Source organism: Aotus nancymaae, unplaced genomic scaffold (assembly GCF_030222135.1).
Source record: "Aotus nancymaae isolate 86718 unplaced genomic scaffold, 86718_ANA_hifiasm-v0.15.2.pri h1tg000006l, whole genome shotgun sequence".
NCBI lineage: Eukaryota > Metazoa > Chordata > Mammalia > Primates > Aotidae > Aotus > Aotus nancymaae.
In genome coordinates, this window is record NW_026988417.1 from 16890456 (window position 1) to 16907364 (window position 16909).

Here is a 16909-nt window from a genome sequence, read left to right on the forward strand (position 1 = left end):
TTTGTTTCTCTGTTGTTCCTTTGAGACTTAGTGATTATAGTTCTGATAATTATGCAGGATTAACCAAACCTAAAGATTAATGGACTTCATTTTTATTTTTTTTTTGAGACACAGTCTTCCTCTGTTGCCCAGGCTGGAGTGCAGTGGCATGGTCTTGGCTCACTGCAACCTCCAGGCTCCCGGGTTCAAGCGTTCAGTGTTCCTCAGCCTCCCAATTAGCTGGAATTACAGGCGCAGACCACCACACCTGGCTAATTTTTGTAGTTTTTGTAGAGATTGGTTTTGCCATGTTGGCCAGGCTGATCTTAAAAATCTGACCTTAGGTTATCTACCCACCTCGGCCTCCCAGAGTGCTGGGGTTACAGGTGTGAGCCACCAAGCCTGGCCTGATTAAGAGACTTTAGAATTCCAAGGTGATACAGTAAATCTTGAGGAATAGTATTAGTAGTAATACTGAAACTATATTGAAGATTTCTGTGCCAAGTCCTCTGCTAAGCATGTCCTATGGATTAATGCCTTTAGTCTCACATTAGTCTGATGAGATAGATGCTGTATTGTCTTCATTTTAGAGGCAAGGATATGGTAACCTGGAGAGGTCACGTGACCTGTCCAAGGCCACACAGCTAAGAACGGGAGGAGTGTGATTTGAATTCAGACCTCCAGGCCAGATGGGGTCTACCTTTTGTGTAACCCATTCTGAAGTTTTCAGCTAAGTGATTCAGTGTCCCTTGTCTAATCATCCATGAAAAAGGGCCTTCTGGAATTTGGTACTAGGAATAGTACCCCTTCCAAATGACATAATTCTCTTCTCTTACACAGTCTTTCCTTTTGGCTAAATTATCATTTTTCAGGCAGGGCTTGTTTTGCTACTCTTTATATCACCCAAATGCCAAGTACTTAGCGGGTGCCAGAAAGAATCCTAATTTCCCTCTTATCTATGGGGAAATAGAATCAGGGCCTCTGTCCCCGACAACCCCCGGAACCTTGTGGCAGTTTTTGCATCCAGAGACTGGTTGGGTTTGTAGGGCCGGCCACAGCTGGGGCTTGGGTCCAAGCTGGGTGATTTAGTTATTGGAGGGGTATTAATCCTGGAGCTCAGATCGCCACTCAGAAAGTTCTTTGCATAGGAGGCAAGGTTCGGCACGCTGACCACGCGGCTGGGCACGTCCTCCATCTTCTTTTTCTGTTTGTATTAATGGAAAGGTTAGCACAATGCAATGCAAAAAAAAAAAAAGCATTATTGTAAAAGCAAATAATGCTCGCCCAATCAAAATTGTACGGGAGAAGAAGCAACAATTTCATTTATATACTTACATGCTATTTTTTAAAGCACTTTTCCTTCTAATCTTCATTTTGTATTATAAAGATATATATGTATATTCACAATCTCTTAACCAGAACTTCTGGAGATGGATGTGTTTTGCAACTAAATTTTATTTAAGATTTTAGAAGGTCATATAACACCCTCAGCAGGAGCTGGGTCCACCCTAGCCTCAAATGCATTCACATTTCTGGAGTGAAACTTACATTTCGTCACACTGAGGGGTACATAAAAACTACAAATGAGATCACATTAGTTAGGTCACAAGTGTTTTGTCCTGTGAACTATTTTTTAAAATACTGGGTTTTTTTTGAGATGGAGTCTCGCCCAGGCTAGAGTTCAGTGGTGCAATCTCGGCTCACTGCACCCTCCATCTCCTGGGTTCAATCGATTCTCCTGCCTTAGCCTCCCGAGTAGCTGGGATTACAGGCATCCACCACCACACCCAGCTAATTTTTCTATTTTTTAATAGAGATGGAGTTTCACCATATTGACCAGGCTGGTCTTGAAATCCTGACCTCGAGTAATCCACCCACCTCGGCCTCCCAGAGTGCTGGGATTACAGATGTGAGCCATCACACCTGGCCAAAAATACTATTTTCAAAGAGCCTTTAGGATTTTGTGATAGCCTTTAGGATTTTGTGATAACAGATAAGAGAATTGGATGTGAAAAATTCCAAAAATACGTACAGAAATAAGTGGAAGATTCTTACTCCTCTTCTTCTTCCTCCCATTACCTAGATAGAGCTGTTATTAATACTGACACATATTTACTCTAAAAATTTTGGAAAATACAAAAGCCCATAAAAAATAAATATCACACATAATCTGCCCAGCCAGATATAAACACTATTAGTACTTTGGACTGTTTCTCATGGGTCCTTTTTTTCCAATGAATATTTCTCTGAGCGTACACCAGCCCATCAATAACCTGTGATTACCTTTAAGAAAACTGAAACCAACAGAATTGTATAATGCATTAAAACCAGTACAATCAATTTACCTTCATGGAAGGAGTCAAGTATCCCGGGTGAGGATTGAAAGAAAAAGATCGATTCCGGTGGGACATTGCACTGGGGAATGCTGTGTAGTGAAATCTTCTCTCTTCCTGAAAAAGCAATACGACTGAGTCTAAGTGAACCTAACCACACAGCACTGGGTTTGACCTGAAGGAAGATGACTGTGAGGGCAGAATACAGAGAGAAGGAAAGTCCAGGGGAGGAAGGGGAAGGCAGTGAGAATCAAACTGCCAGCCGCTGACACTTTGAGGAAGCACCTTTCCTCTTGATCTTTTATGTCCCCAGCCCCTCTTGTAAAGAAAAGGGCAAGGTTATGCTTTAGGATACTGGAAATCCAATTGTTCTTAGCATGTGAAGGTAACCAGAAAGCTAATAAGGCAAAGAAAGAAAACCTCCAGGTATGCAAAGGATTTCACCTTTCTTCCTCTTGTTTACATTTGTGTTTTCTAACATATACAAACGTAGAGAAGGTAATGAAAGCCATCCCCCACTTTGCCTATTATAACCGTATGGCCAATCTTGTCTGTATGTGTCATTTTCCACTCTTTTTCTCTCCTGCTGTATTAGTATTAAATTCCAGTTATTACGTAACTTTCTCTATAAAAACAGTATTTCTAAGAAACAACGACTACTTTAAAAACTCACAATACCTGTTCACACTTAGCAAATGAGCAATAATTCCTTATCAGTGTCACCTAATTTTCAAATCACCAGGAGATACAGAAGGTAGGTGGGTGGGTGGGAGCAGGTGGAGGGGGAGACATTCCCAAGAAATGACCAGCAGGCCTTGGGTGGATACTGAATCAGACGGAGTTGGGTTCTTTTCAAGGGGTCTAGGGGTGGCTTTGCTAAGTAGAAAACAGGTAGTCATTTTTACCAAAAAGAAGAACAATAAAAACATCTATTGATTCTACTAAAATTCAAACGTAAGCCATTCTAGATTTTCTCAAATTCTGTAAGTTAAAAAATATATATATATTATTAACATCGGGCAAATGCTGTTAGACTTGGGAGTAAAATTATTTTTTTCCTTCTATTTTCCTGTATTAATTTTTAGTGAGTATGTCTTCTTTAATAATAGAAAAGAAAGGATTCTTTTTTTTTTTCTTTGAGACAGAATCTTGCACTATCACCCAGGCCAGTGCAGTGGCATGATCTCGGCTCACTGCAACCTCTGGCTCCTGGGTTCAAGTGATTCTCCTGCCTCAGCCTCCCTAGTAGCTGGGATTACAGGTGCCCACCACCACACCCAGCTAATATTTGTATTTTTAGTAGAGACGAGGTTTCACCATGTTGGCCAGGCTGGTCTCGAACTCCTGACCTCAAGTGATCCACCTTTCTCAGCCTCCCAAAGTGCTGGGATTACAGGTGTGAGCCACCGCGCCCAGTCCGAAAGGATTCTTTATAAAGCAAGATGTTAGGGCACCTAGAGAAATGCTGGGTGCAAGTGAACACTCCTCCCCGGGGAACCCGCAGTGCCCGGCAGGCACGTGGGCAAGGCGCCCCCTGATTGCCTCACCGTGAGCTGCCTGATGATGTCCTCTCTCTCCTTCAGCCGGGTCTGCAGGCGGCCTATGAGCTGAAGATCCTCGGGCCTGGACGCTCCCTTCCCTGGCTTCTCTCCAGAATCTTTCAGTCTGTTTCAAGCAGGCATGCAGTCAGGTCCCCCTTAGAGCAATTACTCAACAAGGCGGGAGAACAAGTGCACGTGATGGGAATGCCGTCCTGTGTTCAGCCTGGTCGGGGAGGCCCAGATAGCAGCAGAGGCTTAGCCAGGGCCACCCAGGGAGATGGCTGGCAGAACCCAGGATCCCAGCTCTATCAGGTCCCCTGAGGCTGCAGGGCCAGGAACCAAAGGTCCCCTGTGTGCACAGAGTGCTGCACACAGCGGGGCTTCAAGAGCCAGGGATGCTGCTGGGAGAACAGCCCAGGGCAGGAACATGCCCCCAACTCCACCCGAGGCCTGCAGGTTCTCTTAAAGCTCTGGTGCCATCTGCTGGCGGACACGGAGCATGGCCCATGGCCAGTACCCACTGCTTGCTTTTTCAGTGTGAAGCCAGGGAGGAACTGGGTGGGGAGGCGAGCAGGGCTAGGGCTGCAGATGACCTACTGACAGGAGTTGATAAGAGCCCAGGGCTTTGGGTGAGATGACCGGGCTCTAATACTGGCTCTGCTTTTTTCTAGATATGTGACCTTGGGCATCATTTCACCTGTGTGTGGGCCTCGGTTCCCTCTTCCTTAAACTGGCCATAGAACTGGGTGGTTGTGAGAATTCCGTGTGATAATGGGCCCCTGTCTTACATAGCAAGTGCCCTGTAGACTGTAGCTGGTAAAACCTTTCCTGCTGGTTTTTGGATGCTTTGCTTTGTATTGGAGACAGTGGAGAAGTTTTTAAGTACTCAGGCTAAAGGTCAGACAGGTGACATTTAAATTCACTTAATGCTGCCTGACCTTGGGCAAGTGGCTTTGCCTGTCAGGACCTGGCTTGCAGCCATCACCTCCTAAATGGTCTTCCTGCCACTCACCCCTTCCCCGTTTCTTCTCAGCAGTCAGGCCATGCCACTCCTGCCCAATGCCTTGCGATGGCTTCCCAGGGCACTCTGAACACATCCAAATTCCTTCCCATCTGGGCAGGGGTTCCTCCGCCCAGCTCCTTTCTTCCCACTCACCCTCCCTCTCACTCTGTTTAGCCACACAAGACTTTGGGCTGTTTTCAGGAACGTGAAGCAGGCCCAGGGCCTTTGCACCAGGTGTGGCATCTGCTTCGAATGCTCTTCCTCCAGATGGCTCAGGAGTGCCCTCACCTCCTTGTACTTAAATGTCACCTCTTCAAAGACGCCTTCTTTTGCCCACACTTGCCACTCCCATCCTGTCTTCTCGCACTTTCACCACCTGTTACGTATTTAACTGCTTGCTTTTTCTTTTTATTGAGACAGGGTCTATTTTGTTTTGTTTTGAGACAGAGTCTCTCTCTCTCTGTAACACAGGCTGGAGTACAGTGGTGCAATCATGGATCACTGCAACCTCAACCTCTTGGGCTCAGATGATCCTCCCACCTCAGCCTCCCAAGTAGCTGGGACTACAAGCACACACCACCATGCCCAGCTAATTTTTAAATTTTTTTTATTTTTTGTGAGACAGAGTTTCGCAATGTTGCCCAGGCAGGTCTCAAACTCCTGGGCTCAAGGGATCCTCTCTGGGCTCAAGCCTCAGCCATGCAAAGTGCTGGGATTACAGGCATAAGCCACCAAGCCCAGCCTGTTTGCTTATTTCTTATCTGAGTCCTCAGCAGAATTTGTGAGCCTATGGATACTGTCTTTGTTTTGTCCTTCGCTGTAACTCTAGAGCCTAAAGCAGTGCTGTGCATACTGTGGGTCCTTAACAAATATTTGTTGAATGAATAAATACAATCTGTGTGCATGAGGGACCAGTGGGAATAACGACTCTACCCTCAAGTACTGTTGTGATGATTAAATGAGATGATACTATTAGAACAGAGCAAATGCTCATAATTGAGCAGCCCTAATCCTTCTGATTTCTTCCAAGTGTGAGGATTAAACCAATGCTCATCCTCACAGATTCCCAGTGACCTGCAGGAAAGGGGAATACAGCCTCATAAAATGAAGGGAGAATGATGACCCCTTGGCTTGTTCCTCCCCACCCCCACCCCCCCCACCCCCCGAACTTGCTCTGTCGCTGAAGCTGGCGTGCAATGGCCCAATCTCGGCTCACTGAAACATCCACCTCCCAGGCTCAAGTGATCCTCCTGCCTCAGCCTCCCGAGTAGCTCGAATTGCAGGCGTGTGCCATCACACCTGGCTAATTTTGTGTTTTTAGTAGAGATGGGGTTTCACCATGTTGGTCAGGCTGGTCTCCAACTCCTTAGCTCAAGTGATCCACCTGTCGCAGCCTCCCAAAGTGCTGGGATTTCAGGTGTGAGCCATCAGGCCCGGCCAGAACCCAGGACTTTTCATTTGAAAACCAGGAAAGCCCAAGGCCACTGGGGTGAGTTGGCCACCCTACCAAATGGCACATTTGCTAGTCCCTCCCTGGGGCCCAAGGCCTCACTTACTCAGTTTCCAGGGCGGCCAGCCGGGCCTGGAGCTGGGCCTGAGCACTACTGAAATCTGCCACCATGGCCTGCATCTCCTTCCGGTGTTCCTGGCGGAGCGTCTCCACCTCCCTGGCCCGCTGGGCTTGCTGATTCTCCTCCAGCAACCTGTGGTGGACGAAAGCACAGCCAGGCTTGCCCAGCTCCGGGGATGGCACCCCTTGGGTTCTGGGGTTTATTCCCCTTGTTGCTGCCCAGTTTGGGAGAGCTGGGTGGGGAGAGGTTGTGAACTGAGGATACCTGTGGGAAGGACAGCTAGGATCTCCGAGTTGTGGGGTCCAGGACAAACCCCCACTGTGGGACCCCTTCTCAGCACCCTCCCATCTCAGAAGGAGAAACATGAGCATGGGGACAGCCTTCAGGCAGAAGTGATGGAGAACAGCCCTGCAGGGGAGCCCCAGAAAACACGCTCTTCACTTGGGGCCAGCAGGGAGGCGGGAGGCTGAGATTCTCTATCAGTATCGCCTGAATGCTGGGACTCTGAGACCTGGGGGGCCGCCAGTCCAGGGCGGAAAGGAGGGTGGGAGTGGGTGGGAGTGGGTGGGATGGCAGTGTTTCAGCCCTCCCACCCACTCCCGGCTGCCTGTGTCTGCAGCCTCCCCATCACTTCCTAGCTGTGTGATTCTGGGCAAGCTGCTCCCTGCTGCGCCCTCCTCTGTCAGATGCAGGTGACAGTGGAACCTACCTTACAGAATTACTGCAAGGAGGAATTGTGTTAATACATGTCCAGAATGGACATGGGATAAAGTACATGCTCATTAGTGATAATTTCTCTAGTGAGAAACAGCGGGATCTACAGAAGAGCCTCAGGGGTCTATTGCCCTCAGAGGGTACAAGCACTTTTCTTTCTTTCTTTTTTTTTTTTTTTTCAGATGGAGTCTTACTCTGTTGCCCAGGTTGGACTGCAGTGGCACGATCTCAGCTCACTGCAACTTACACCTCCTAGGTTTAAGCAATTCTCCTGCCTCAGCCTCCTGAATAGCTGGGATTGCAGGTGCCCACCACCATGCCCCACTAAGTTTTTGTATCTTTAGTAGAGACGAGGTTTCACCATTTGGGTCATGCTGGTCTCAAACTCCTGACCTCAGGTGATCCACTCACCTTGGCCTCCCAAAGTGTTGGGATTACAGGCGTGAGCCTCCGCACCCGGCCAGCACTTTTTTTGTTGTTAGGGGTAAGGTCTTGCTATGTTGCCTAGGTTGGTCTCTAACTCCTGAATTTAAGCGTTTCTCCCACCTCGGCCTCCCAAAGTGCTAGGATTATAGGTGTGAGCCACCACGCCTGGCCTGGTCCAAGCAAATTTTATGTAATATATTCCTTCCCAGGAGTGGGACCATTGCTCTTCTCACTTGGAGGGGGCTGTAATGTAAAATGGTTAGGAGTTGCTAATCCAAACTCCTTATTCTAGGGAGTTGCTAAGGTCACATGGTGAGTCACTAACCAAAGCTAAGTTGTTCCACCTTGGCCAGATGGGCTCCTGGCTGCCTCTCAGATGAGCTTCAGGTCAGTTGTTCGCTTGGGGAGGGAGGCCTCATGACCCTAGTCCAGTTAGGGCCTGAGCTCTTTCACAGCCACCTGGCCCTGGCAGGGGGAACTGTCCCTCACCAGTGAGTGTAGACTCAGAATAACCCCCGTCTCCTGGTGGCTCTCCTCCCAATCTCCACTGGGCATTCTAGTCTCCTGGGGCCTCGTTCCACATCCAGATTCCCCTCCTCACATCTCCTGCAACATCTCCATGGGGTGGCCCTTTCCACATCCAGGCCCTTCCTGGGACCTCCTTTCCACATCCAGGCCCCTCTTGGGACCTCATTTCCACATCCAGGCCCTTCCTGGGACCTCCTTTCCACATCCAGACCCCTCCTGGGACCTCATTTCCACATCCAGGCCCCTGCGGGGACCTCCTTTCCACATCCAGCCCCCTCCTGGGACCTCCTTTCCACATCCAGGCCCCTCCTGGGACCTCCTTTCCACATCCAGGCCCTTCCTGGGACCTCCTTTCCACATCCAGGCCCCTGCTGGGACCTCCTTTCCACATCCAGGCCTCTCTCAGACCTCCTGCAACTGGAGTGGCCCCAGAGTGTGGACTTTTAACAAAGCTCCCATGAGGGGCACCTCTGGCTGGGAATCCATGTACCCAGCACTACCTCAGGCCTCCAGGACACCCTGGTTCATCTCAGCGAGTGCTTCTGCCTAAAAAAGGAGGATTTATTAAGAATTCCAGCACCTCTGGAAAACTCTCTTGCTCTGGCCATTTACTGCAGCAAGAGTGAAGTAAAGTACTCACAGATGAGAAGGCAGTGGCACTCAAAGTAGCATCCTGGTGACGCTGCATCAGCATCTCCTGGGAATTTGTTAGAAACGCAAATCCTAATTCCAATGCTAATTAATCTAATTAATCCCGGTTTTCAGGCTCCACCCTGGCTCTAGTGATTCAGAAATGCCAAAGGTAGAGCCCAGAAATGTATTCAGAAAACCTTCCAGGTGATTCCTTTTTTTCTTTTTCCTTTTTTTTTTTTTTTTTTTGAGACAGGGTCTTGCTCTGTCACCTAGGCTGGAGGGCAGTGGCAGGATCTCAGCTCACTGCAGCCTCCGCCCTCTGGGCTCAAGTGATCCTCCCCTCTCAGCCTCCTGAGTAGCTGGGACTGCAGGTGCACACCTCCATACCTGGTGTTTTTTTGTTTGTTTTTGTATTTGTATTTTTAGTATAGAAGGAGTTCTTACATGTTGCCCAGGCTGGTCTCAAACTCCTGAGTTTAGGCAATCTGCCTTGGCCTCCCAAAATGCTGGGATTACAGGCATGAGCCACCACACCCCTCCCTTCCAGGTGATTCTAATGCAAGTTCAAGTTTGAGAACCATGACAACAGACGTTTCTTGAATCAGTGCTGGGTGCCAAGCATCGTTCCAAACCCTGTACACGTTCTCTCTTTCAGTTCTCCCGACAACCCTGTGAGCTAGGTCCTGTTATCCTCCCATGCTCTGGGCCAGTGAGGCATGGAGAGGTCAAGAAACTGACCCAAGGTCATGCATCAGGGGCAGAGTTACCAATGTTGACCAAAGTGCAAAGCCCAGCCTTCCCTAACAACTACAGTGCAATGGAAAGCCTCCCTGAACCTTTTTTTTTTCTTTTGAGATGGAGTTTTGCTCTTGTTGCCCAGGCTGGAGTGCAGTGGCACCATCTCAACTCACTGCAACCTCCACCTCCCAGGCTCAAGCAATCCTCCCTCCCAAGCCTCCAAAGTAGCCCGGACTACAGGTGCACACCACCACACTTGGCTAATTTTTGTATTTTTAGTGGAGATGGGGTTTCACTATATTGCCCAGGCTGGTCTTGAACTCCTGACCTCAGGTGATCTGCCTGCCTTGGCCTCCCAAAGTACTGGGATTATAGGCGTGAGCCACCGCGCCAGCCGAAGCTGGAGTCTTATCCCCATTTTACAGAGGACTCAGTCTGGGAGAGGTCAGCTGACTCTTAAGAGCGCACAGCTAGTTAAGAAGACACCACACGGTCTGAACTACTCCACAATACTGTCTCCCTGAGGTTGGATTTGATGACACTTTTGGTGTCTTCTAGGTCCAATTCTTGGTCTCATAAATGCCCTGATTTGCAGGGAACAGGACTCCCTCTTCTATTTCAAGGCACTTCCTCTGCGGTTTTGAGATCTAGAATTTCTGGCACTCTGGGACTTTTCATGAGTTCGAGGAGTAATATCTGTGAGATGCTGGCGCATTAAGTGTCTAGTGTCTTGCAAGGCAGGGTGCCGGAGGGAGTGACCCATTTCAAGTCTTAGGCTCAGTGAGCCGCTGTGGCGGGGGAGGGAGGGAGGCTGGTCGGGGGCGGGGTCGCCGACCTGCGCTGGTCACGGAGCTGTTGCGCCTCCTGCTGGTGCTGCTCCACCTCCGAGCGCAGCCGCCGCACCGCGTCCTGGAGCTGCGCGTTCTCCTCCCAGAGCCTGCATCCCTCGCTCGGACCCTGCCCAGCAGCGCCCGGTGGGAAGCCGGCCTGGCCCGGGCCACCCCGTTCCTGAGAAGGCAACCAGGAGAGCTGTTTTCAGGAGGCGCAGGGGCGGACAAGGCACAAAGGGCCCGAGCTGTGCTGCGGCGAGATGGAGATCCACGGGTGTCCCGCCCAGGCTGGAGCCCGAGACAGGTTCCTGGGTCCCCTGCAGGGACTCCCATCCAGTCTCTTAAACTTTTCCTGCTTTGGGACTTGGCCAGATCTGGCCCTTAGAGTTTAATAAAACTTCTGAGCCAAGAATGGGGCTTGCATCCAAATGAACACCAACCACACTCCACCTGCCCCAGGCCCTTGCCGTGCTCTCTACCCGAGGTGCCCGGCCTGCCTGCCTCCGTGTCCCTTAGTGAAGTTGAGTGTTCAGTGAAGTGACACTGCCTCAGTGAAGCCTTCCCCACCTCTCAGGGGAGAACTGATAAGCTTCCTCTGATAGCACCAAATCTCGCCACCAGCTCTGGCTCTGTAAGGGGTGACACGGAAGAGAATTTATGTTTTCATGCTGATTTCCTTGGCTGAATTGGGAGCTATTCCTCGCTTCATCTTTCCAACTGTGTAGCACCTAGCATGGTGTATTCTATAGGTGCCATGTGAATGCTTGCTAAACAAAATTGTTCTAGAATGTCAGTAGTTCAGGTAGAAACACAAAGATTGCTGTCCAACAGCAAATGGGGTCAGATTTAATCTGTGACTAGTGAATGTTACAGTTTTCAAATCCAAATATGCCCGACGGCTTGTGCAGGTATTTGCTCGCTGCACACCGTAATTGCACAGCTGTGTCCTGGGAGAATCTGTGACCCAGGTTCCATGTCTCTGCCTTCCTGCCCTGGGGTTGGCATGGTGGGGGATGCCTGTGGGCACCCGCTTGGCACTCTCACATGCCTAACCTGGAAGAGCAAGAGCAGGGGGGTTACTGCCCTGTGGGGACCACCCTTGACCAATGGGGGACAGAAACAGATGGAAAAATGCATTCCCCTCTTGAGTCTCTGGGTAGCAGAGATGAGAATTAGATCCCAGCAGGACAGAACTCCACTTAGCTCAGCGGTGGCCAGCTTGGGGCTGCAGCCTGGCATTGTGTCCCCCGCCCTTTCCTTTATGACTTGCTGCCCGGGCTCTTCCTCTTTGCTGACACCCCGGCATCTGTGCTCTGTGTGGGGTATCAACCCGAGACCACACTTTCCTTCTAGAGGGTAAAGGGCTTCCCTCCTCTGGGGCAAAGGAGAGGGCTGGGGCACGGGTGGCCAGGTATCGTCTCATGTACTCAGTGCTCCCTGGCTTCCATCCAGAGCCCTCGGATGAACACTGACTCCATGGCCCAGGCCCCAGCTGTCACCATCCCGCATTTCCCCTGTCCCCTTCCATTGGTACCAGAGGCTCCCACTCATCTAAACAGTTAATGGAACACGTTCTGTCTTCCCTCTGCTAGACCTAACCACTGGGCTAACCTGTGATTCATCATTTGTTAATATTTTTCGCATAAACCCAGAAATCACCTTCCTATGCTCAGCAACAGCTAAGTCTGGCACACGTGATTCCTATTGTCCCCAGGACTTTCAGCAGGACTGGGGCACCAACAGATCCTCACCATCCACAGACACTGGTGGAGACCCTGCTGAGAGCCAGGAGTGGGCTGGGGAGGCAATGAGGCAGAACAGACGGGTTATCCTCGGAAGACTCCTGATCCAGTCTAGGCAACAAGGACATCCATGAAATGGCATGTCCCCAACAGGACCAGGTGGTAGATCCTAGAGCCAGCTGAGCTGTCTTGGGAGGACGTGCTACAGGATCTCAGAGCCAGAGGGAGCCACGGTGTGTAAGGGAAGCCCCCAGCACGGGATATGCTATGCAGCATTCCAGGCAGGAGGAGTTGCACAGGCGAAGGACAAACGGAGGGTGCAGATGCCAGGTTTATGAACTGCGAGGAATATGGCAGGACCTATAGGTCATTGTCAGTGGTGGAGGCTTTTCAATGCCAAGTTGAAGCATTTTGGAGCTTTCTCCAGTGGGAGCCACCAAAGGCTTTATTAAAAGTGGTGCTGGGTTTTGGGGGAATACCTGAAGCCGTACACCATGGGCTGGAGGGAGAGAGGGCTGGGCTGTTAGGAGGTGACTGTGCCACCCAGCTAGACCAGGAATGATGGACGTGCAGGGAAGGGGCTGATGGGCAAAGTCTGAGCAGGAAGTGGAAGGAGAGTCGGGTACTGAGCCTGGGTGACAACAAGGCTGCTCCACTTAGGGGAACAGCAAGGTCTAGACGGAGCCTATCTGGGAGATGGTCTGAGAAATTCCCCTGCAGATCCAAAGGAGTGGCCCAGAGCAGCTGCACTGAGGGCCTGTCTAGCACCAACACCCTGAGATACCATTGCATCTGAATGATAAATAACATGCAGCATTTAAAACCTTTTTTTTTGCTTGACGAGACCCTGCAGGATCCCTCAGGCCTGTGGAGAAGGGTCTTCCCCACTTCAGGCAGGGGGCAGGGGAATGACTGGGTACCCAGAGCCCATTCTTTTTTTTTTTTTTTTTTTTTGAGACAGGGTCTTGCTGTGTTGCCCAGGCTGGAGTGCGATGGTACAATCATAGCTCACTACACCCTGGAACTCCTAGGCTCAAGTGATCCTCCCGCCTCAGCCTCCCGAGCCAGGATTACAGGCATATGCCACCACGCCTGGCTAATTTTAAAATTTTTGTAGAGAGAGAGTCTAGGCTATGTTGCCCTGGCTGCTCTTGAAATCCTGGCCTCAAGAGGTCCTCTGGCTTTGCCTCCCAAAGTGCTGGATTCCAAGTGTGAGTCACTGCACTCGGCCTCAGATCCCGTCTCTTATGAGGCTTCTCACTGCAGCCCTGATGCTGCTCTGGGAAGGGTGTGGCTAGGGCAAGGGCAGGGGTGCTGACCTCTGTGGCGATGGTGTGGTCCTCGCTGTCCCCTGGACACTGGCTGCTGGCTTGACGTCGGCCCAGAGCCCTCAGCTCAGCCTGCAGCGCCTCCAAGTCCTTCTGGTGCCCAGAGCAGGCAGCTTGCTGCTCCGACAGCTCCTGCCTGAGGGACTCTGGAAGAGGGAGAGCAGTGGGAGTCAGGTGCTGGGTCTAGGCTGAAGCCTGTCTCATGGGGACAACAGTCTCTGGAGCAGGGGTGGGTGGAGTGGGTGGCTGCTGAAGGCTTGTGGTGGGTTGAGTTCCCCAAACGTTTTTCAAATAACAGTAACCACAGGGCTATGTGTGAAAACTCTTCTCATTAAAGCCCCACAACCATCCTTTCTGGTATCAATTATACCCCCTCCCCACCCCTGCTCCATTTTAGGATGAGACAGGGTGAGTACAATCCCCAAAGCCACACAGCTATTAAATGATGGAGTTGGGGTGCAAAATTTCAAGTGGTTCTTCACTCTGAACCCCCTGCTTGCCCACTACTGGTTGGTTAGGATGGGTAGCAGGTGAGGGCAGGATGGCCTGAGCCCAGGGCCAAATCCTGTGGCAAAGCTTGACCTCAGCATCAAGTTAGGAGACCAGGCAAAGAACAGGGAATTATCAAATGAGCCGAAGGCCTCTTCTGGGGGTGATGGTCTCAACTTGGAAAATTTGAAATTTATGTCAACTCTTTTTTTTGAGATGCAGTCTCACTCTGTCACTCAGGCTGGAGTGCAGCGGCACGATCTTCGCTCACTGCAGCCTCCGCCTCCCAGGTTCAAGCAATTCTCCTGCCTCAGCCTCTTGAGTAGCTGGGACCAGGAGCGCACCACCACACCCGACTAATTTTGTATGTTTTTTAGTAGAGATGGGGTTTCACTATTTTGGCCAGACTGATCTTGAACTCCTGACAAATGATCTGCCCACGTTGGCCTCCCAAAGTGCTGTTACAGGCATGAGCCACCATGCCCAGCCAAAGTCAACTCTTAAGGAGACAAAACGTTCACAGGTTCTTCTTCCCATGGGTGGGAGGCCTTGGCTAGATCATGGAGGTAGGAAATGGCATGTCGTCCCAGAAGGATAGGGACTAAAATGGAATCACCCAGGAGAAATGTGTGCATTCTCTTAAACTCAGGGGAGAATAAGGCCAGAAACTCTAGCTTCCCCTGTGAGGATGGAGACTGATTTCCAGTAGTACACTAGACACTTCCCAGCATGATGGAAACAATTATTTCAAAATGAATATTTTCTGATAGAGCAGATGCTGTGTAGTAAGCTATTCCTTTAAAAAAAATACTTTCAAAGTGCTTGTAAATTTGATACTTTACTTTTCTGTTAAGAACTTTTGAGACTCTGTATTTCAGTTATTGCAAATAACCTTTGAAACATTGTTCTGATCACTCCATAAGCACCTAGCACAGGTTTTAGGACAGAGCAAGTGCTCAACATGTATTTGTAAAATAAACAAATGATCTTTAGAGTGAAAATGGGTGAGGTGGTAAAAGTGTATTCGTTATAAAAGCTTTCCTATAAGCTTACTAACCTTGTCTCAAAGGTCAACTATATTAAACACATGTAAAAGCTTAGTATATTTGGATGATATTAAGATGAAAAATTTACTTGGTCATCTTTTCTCTCCAGCAAAATTTTGATAAAGTGATTTCTATAGCTTATTTTCCTTTTTTTTAAAATCTCTAAACATAGCCCCATTTTTTGAAAACTGTTATCACAAGATATATGTAATAAAACTCTTTAGCAAATAATAAATTATAGGGTATTCATTCTTTACCCTCCTCCTTCTCTCACACCTTCCCATCATTCATCTATCCATCCACCTACCCATCTATCCACCGACCCATCTATCCCTCTATCCACTTGCCCATTCATTCACCCATCCACTTATCTACCCATCCACCCATTCACCATCCATCCATCCATTCACTCATCCATCCATCCACCTGTCTATCCATCCAGCCATCCATCCACCTACCTGTCTGCCCACCTATCTGTGTACCCTTCAGTCCATCCATTCATCCATCCACCCATCAATTGCCCACCCAATCATCTGCCCATCTGTGTGTCCACCCATTTGTCCGCCCACCCATCTGTCCATCCATCCATCTCCATCTGTCCATCCATCTATCCATCCTTCCTCCTGTCCATCCATCCACCCATTTTTCTGTCCGTCCACCTGTCAACCCAGCCACCCATCTACCCACACACCCATTCATCCTCCATCCATCTGTTCATCTACCCATCCAGCATGTCAGGGTCCCAACCCTCTAGTAAACACCCGCCCTCCCTGCCCTCTCACGGTGACCTATAGTATTACAGGTCAGCTGTGTCTCACACAGGTATTAGAAGAGGAATAATCAGCACCAGGATTATCTCATATCAATCTGCCATTGCCATAGGTGCTTGCACCTTCCCTTGAAGCCTATGATTTGTTGTCACCACAGAGTCCACAAAGCGCCTTCTTCCCGGGACTGGTGCTGAGAAGCCCAGCTTTTCCCCAGGCTCTTTCCAGGGATCTCTCTGGATTCTTTTATTCATTTATTTATTTGTGAAACAGAGTCTCAGTCTGTCAGCCAGGCTAAAGTGCAGTGGCATGAACTCAGCTCACTGCAACCTCTGCCTCCCAGGTTCAAGCAATTCTCCTGTCTCAGTCTCCCGAGTAGCTGGGACTACAGGCGCCATGCCCGGCTAATTTTTGTACTTTAGTAGAGACGGGCTTTCACCATGTTGGTCAGGCTGGTCTTGGACTCCTGACCTCATGATCCACCCACCTCAGCCTCCCAAAGTGCTGGGATTACAGGTGTGAGTCACCGCAGCCAGCCTCCCGATTATTTTCTTCAGGGAAGAATAGGGCTGCTGTGGAGTCAGAAAAGCCAGGGAAGGGCGGCAGGGACATCTACACTGGCAGCTGCTGCTGAGTGTTGGAATCACCAGGGCGTCCAGCCTGACCTGTACATGGGGAGCCTTGGACCTGAGCCATGCGGCACAGCCTATGTTTTATCTTTACATGCTGCTAACTCCAGCATTTCCCAGGTGGACACCTCCATTCCAGGGTAGCTGCTAACTGGGAAGTCTACAAAACTCTTTCCTTCCTGCTCCTCACACCACTTCCTCAGAAACATGCAGTCAGTGGGACATGCTTTCTAATGAGAACTCAACCAAGCAGCAAGATAGAGCCTACTCATTTAGGGACGTAAAGAAAATGCTCTCCTCCAGAATTCTCTTTTTACTTTTTTTCCTAATTAATTTTCTTTGTAGAGATGGAGTCTTGCTATGTTGTCCAGGCTGGTCTTGAACTACTGGCCTCAAGTCATCCTCTCTCACGTTGGCCTCCAAAGTGCTGGGACTACAGGCATGAGTCACCACACTCAGCACCGAGAAATCTCTTAAGGAGAGCCCTGTCTAGGTTTGGAAGAAATATTTAATAAAGGCAACATGATCTTTAATGCTCTGCATAAAATGATGAGAGGTATTTGTCTTGCTCTTAAGAGTGACAGGAAAGATGAGCACAAAGGAGAAAATGAG

General features: G+C 49.6%; 1 protein-coding gene across 1 annotated transcript in view; it reads right to left on the reverse strand.

Moving 5' to 3' along the window:
- Nucleotides 1-16909, reverse strand: part of FAM184B (family with sequence similarity 184 member B) — a 137059-nt gene that overhangs the window by 1734 nt on the left and 118416 nt on the right. Inside the window, exons 12-17 of the mRNA XM_064365907.1 lie at nt 13358-13512; nt 10302-10474; nt 6413-6559; nt 3860-3977; nt 2325-2429; nt 984-1183 (exon numbers count right to left, since the gene is read on the reverse strand). Of these exons, the coding sequence (XP_064221977.1) occupies nt 984-1183; nt 2325-2429; nt 3860-3977; nt 6413-6559; nt 10302-10474; nt 13358-13512 (898 nt within the window). The remainder of the gene's footprint in view (nt 1-983; nt 1184-2324; nt 2430-3859; nt 3978-6412; nt 6560-10301; nt 10475-13357; nt 13513-16909) is intronic.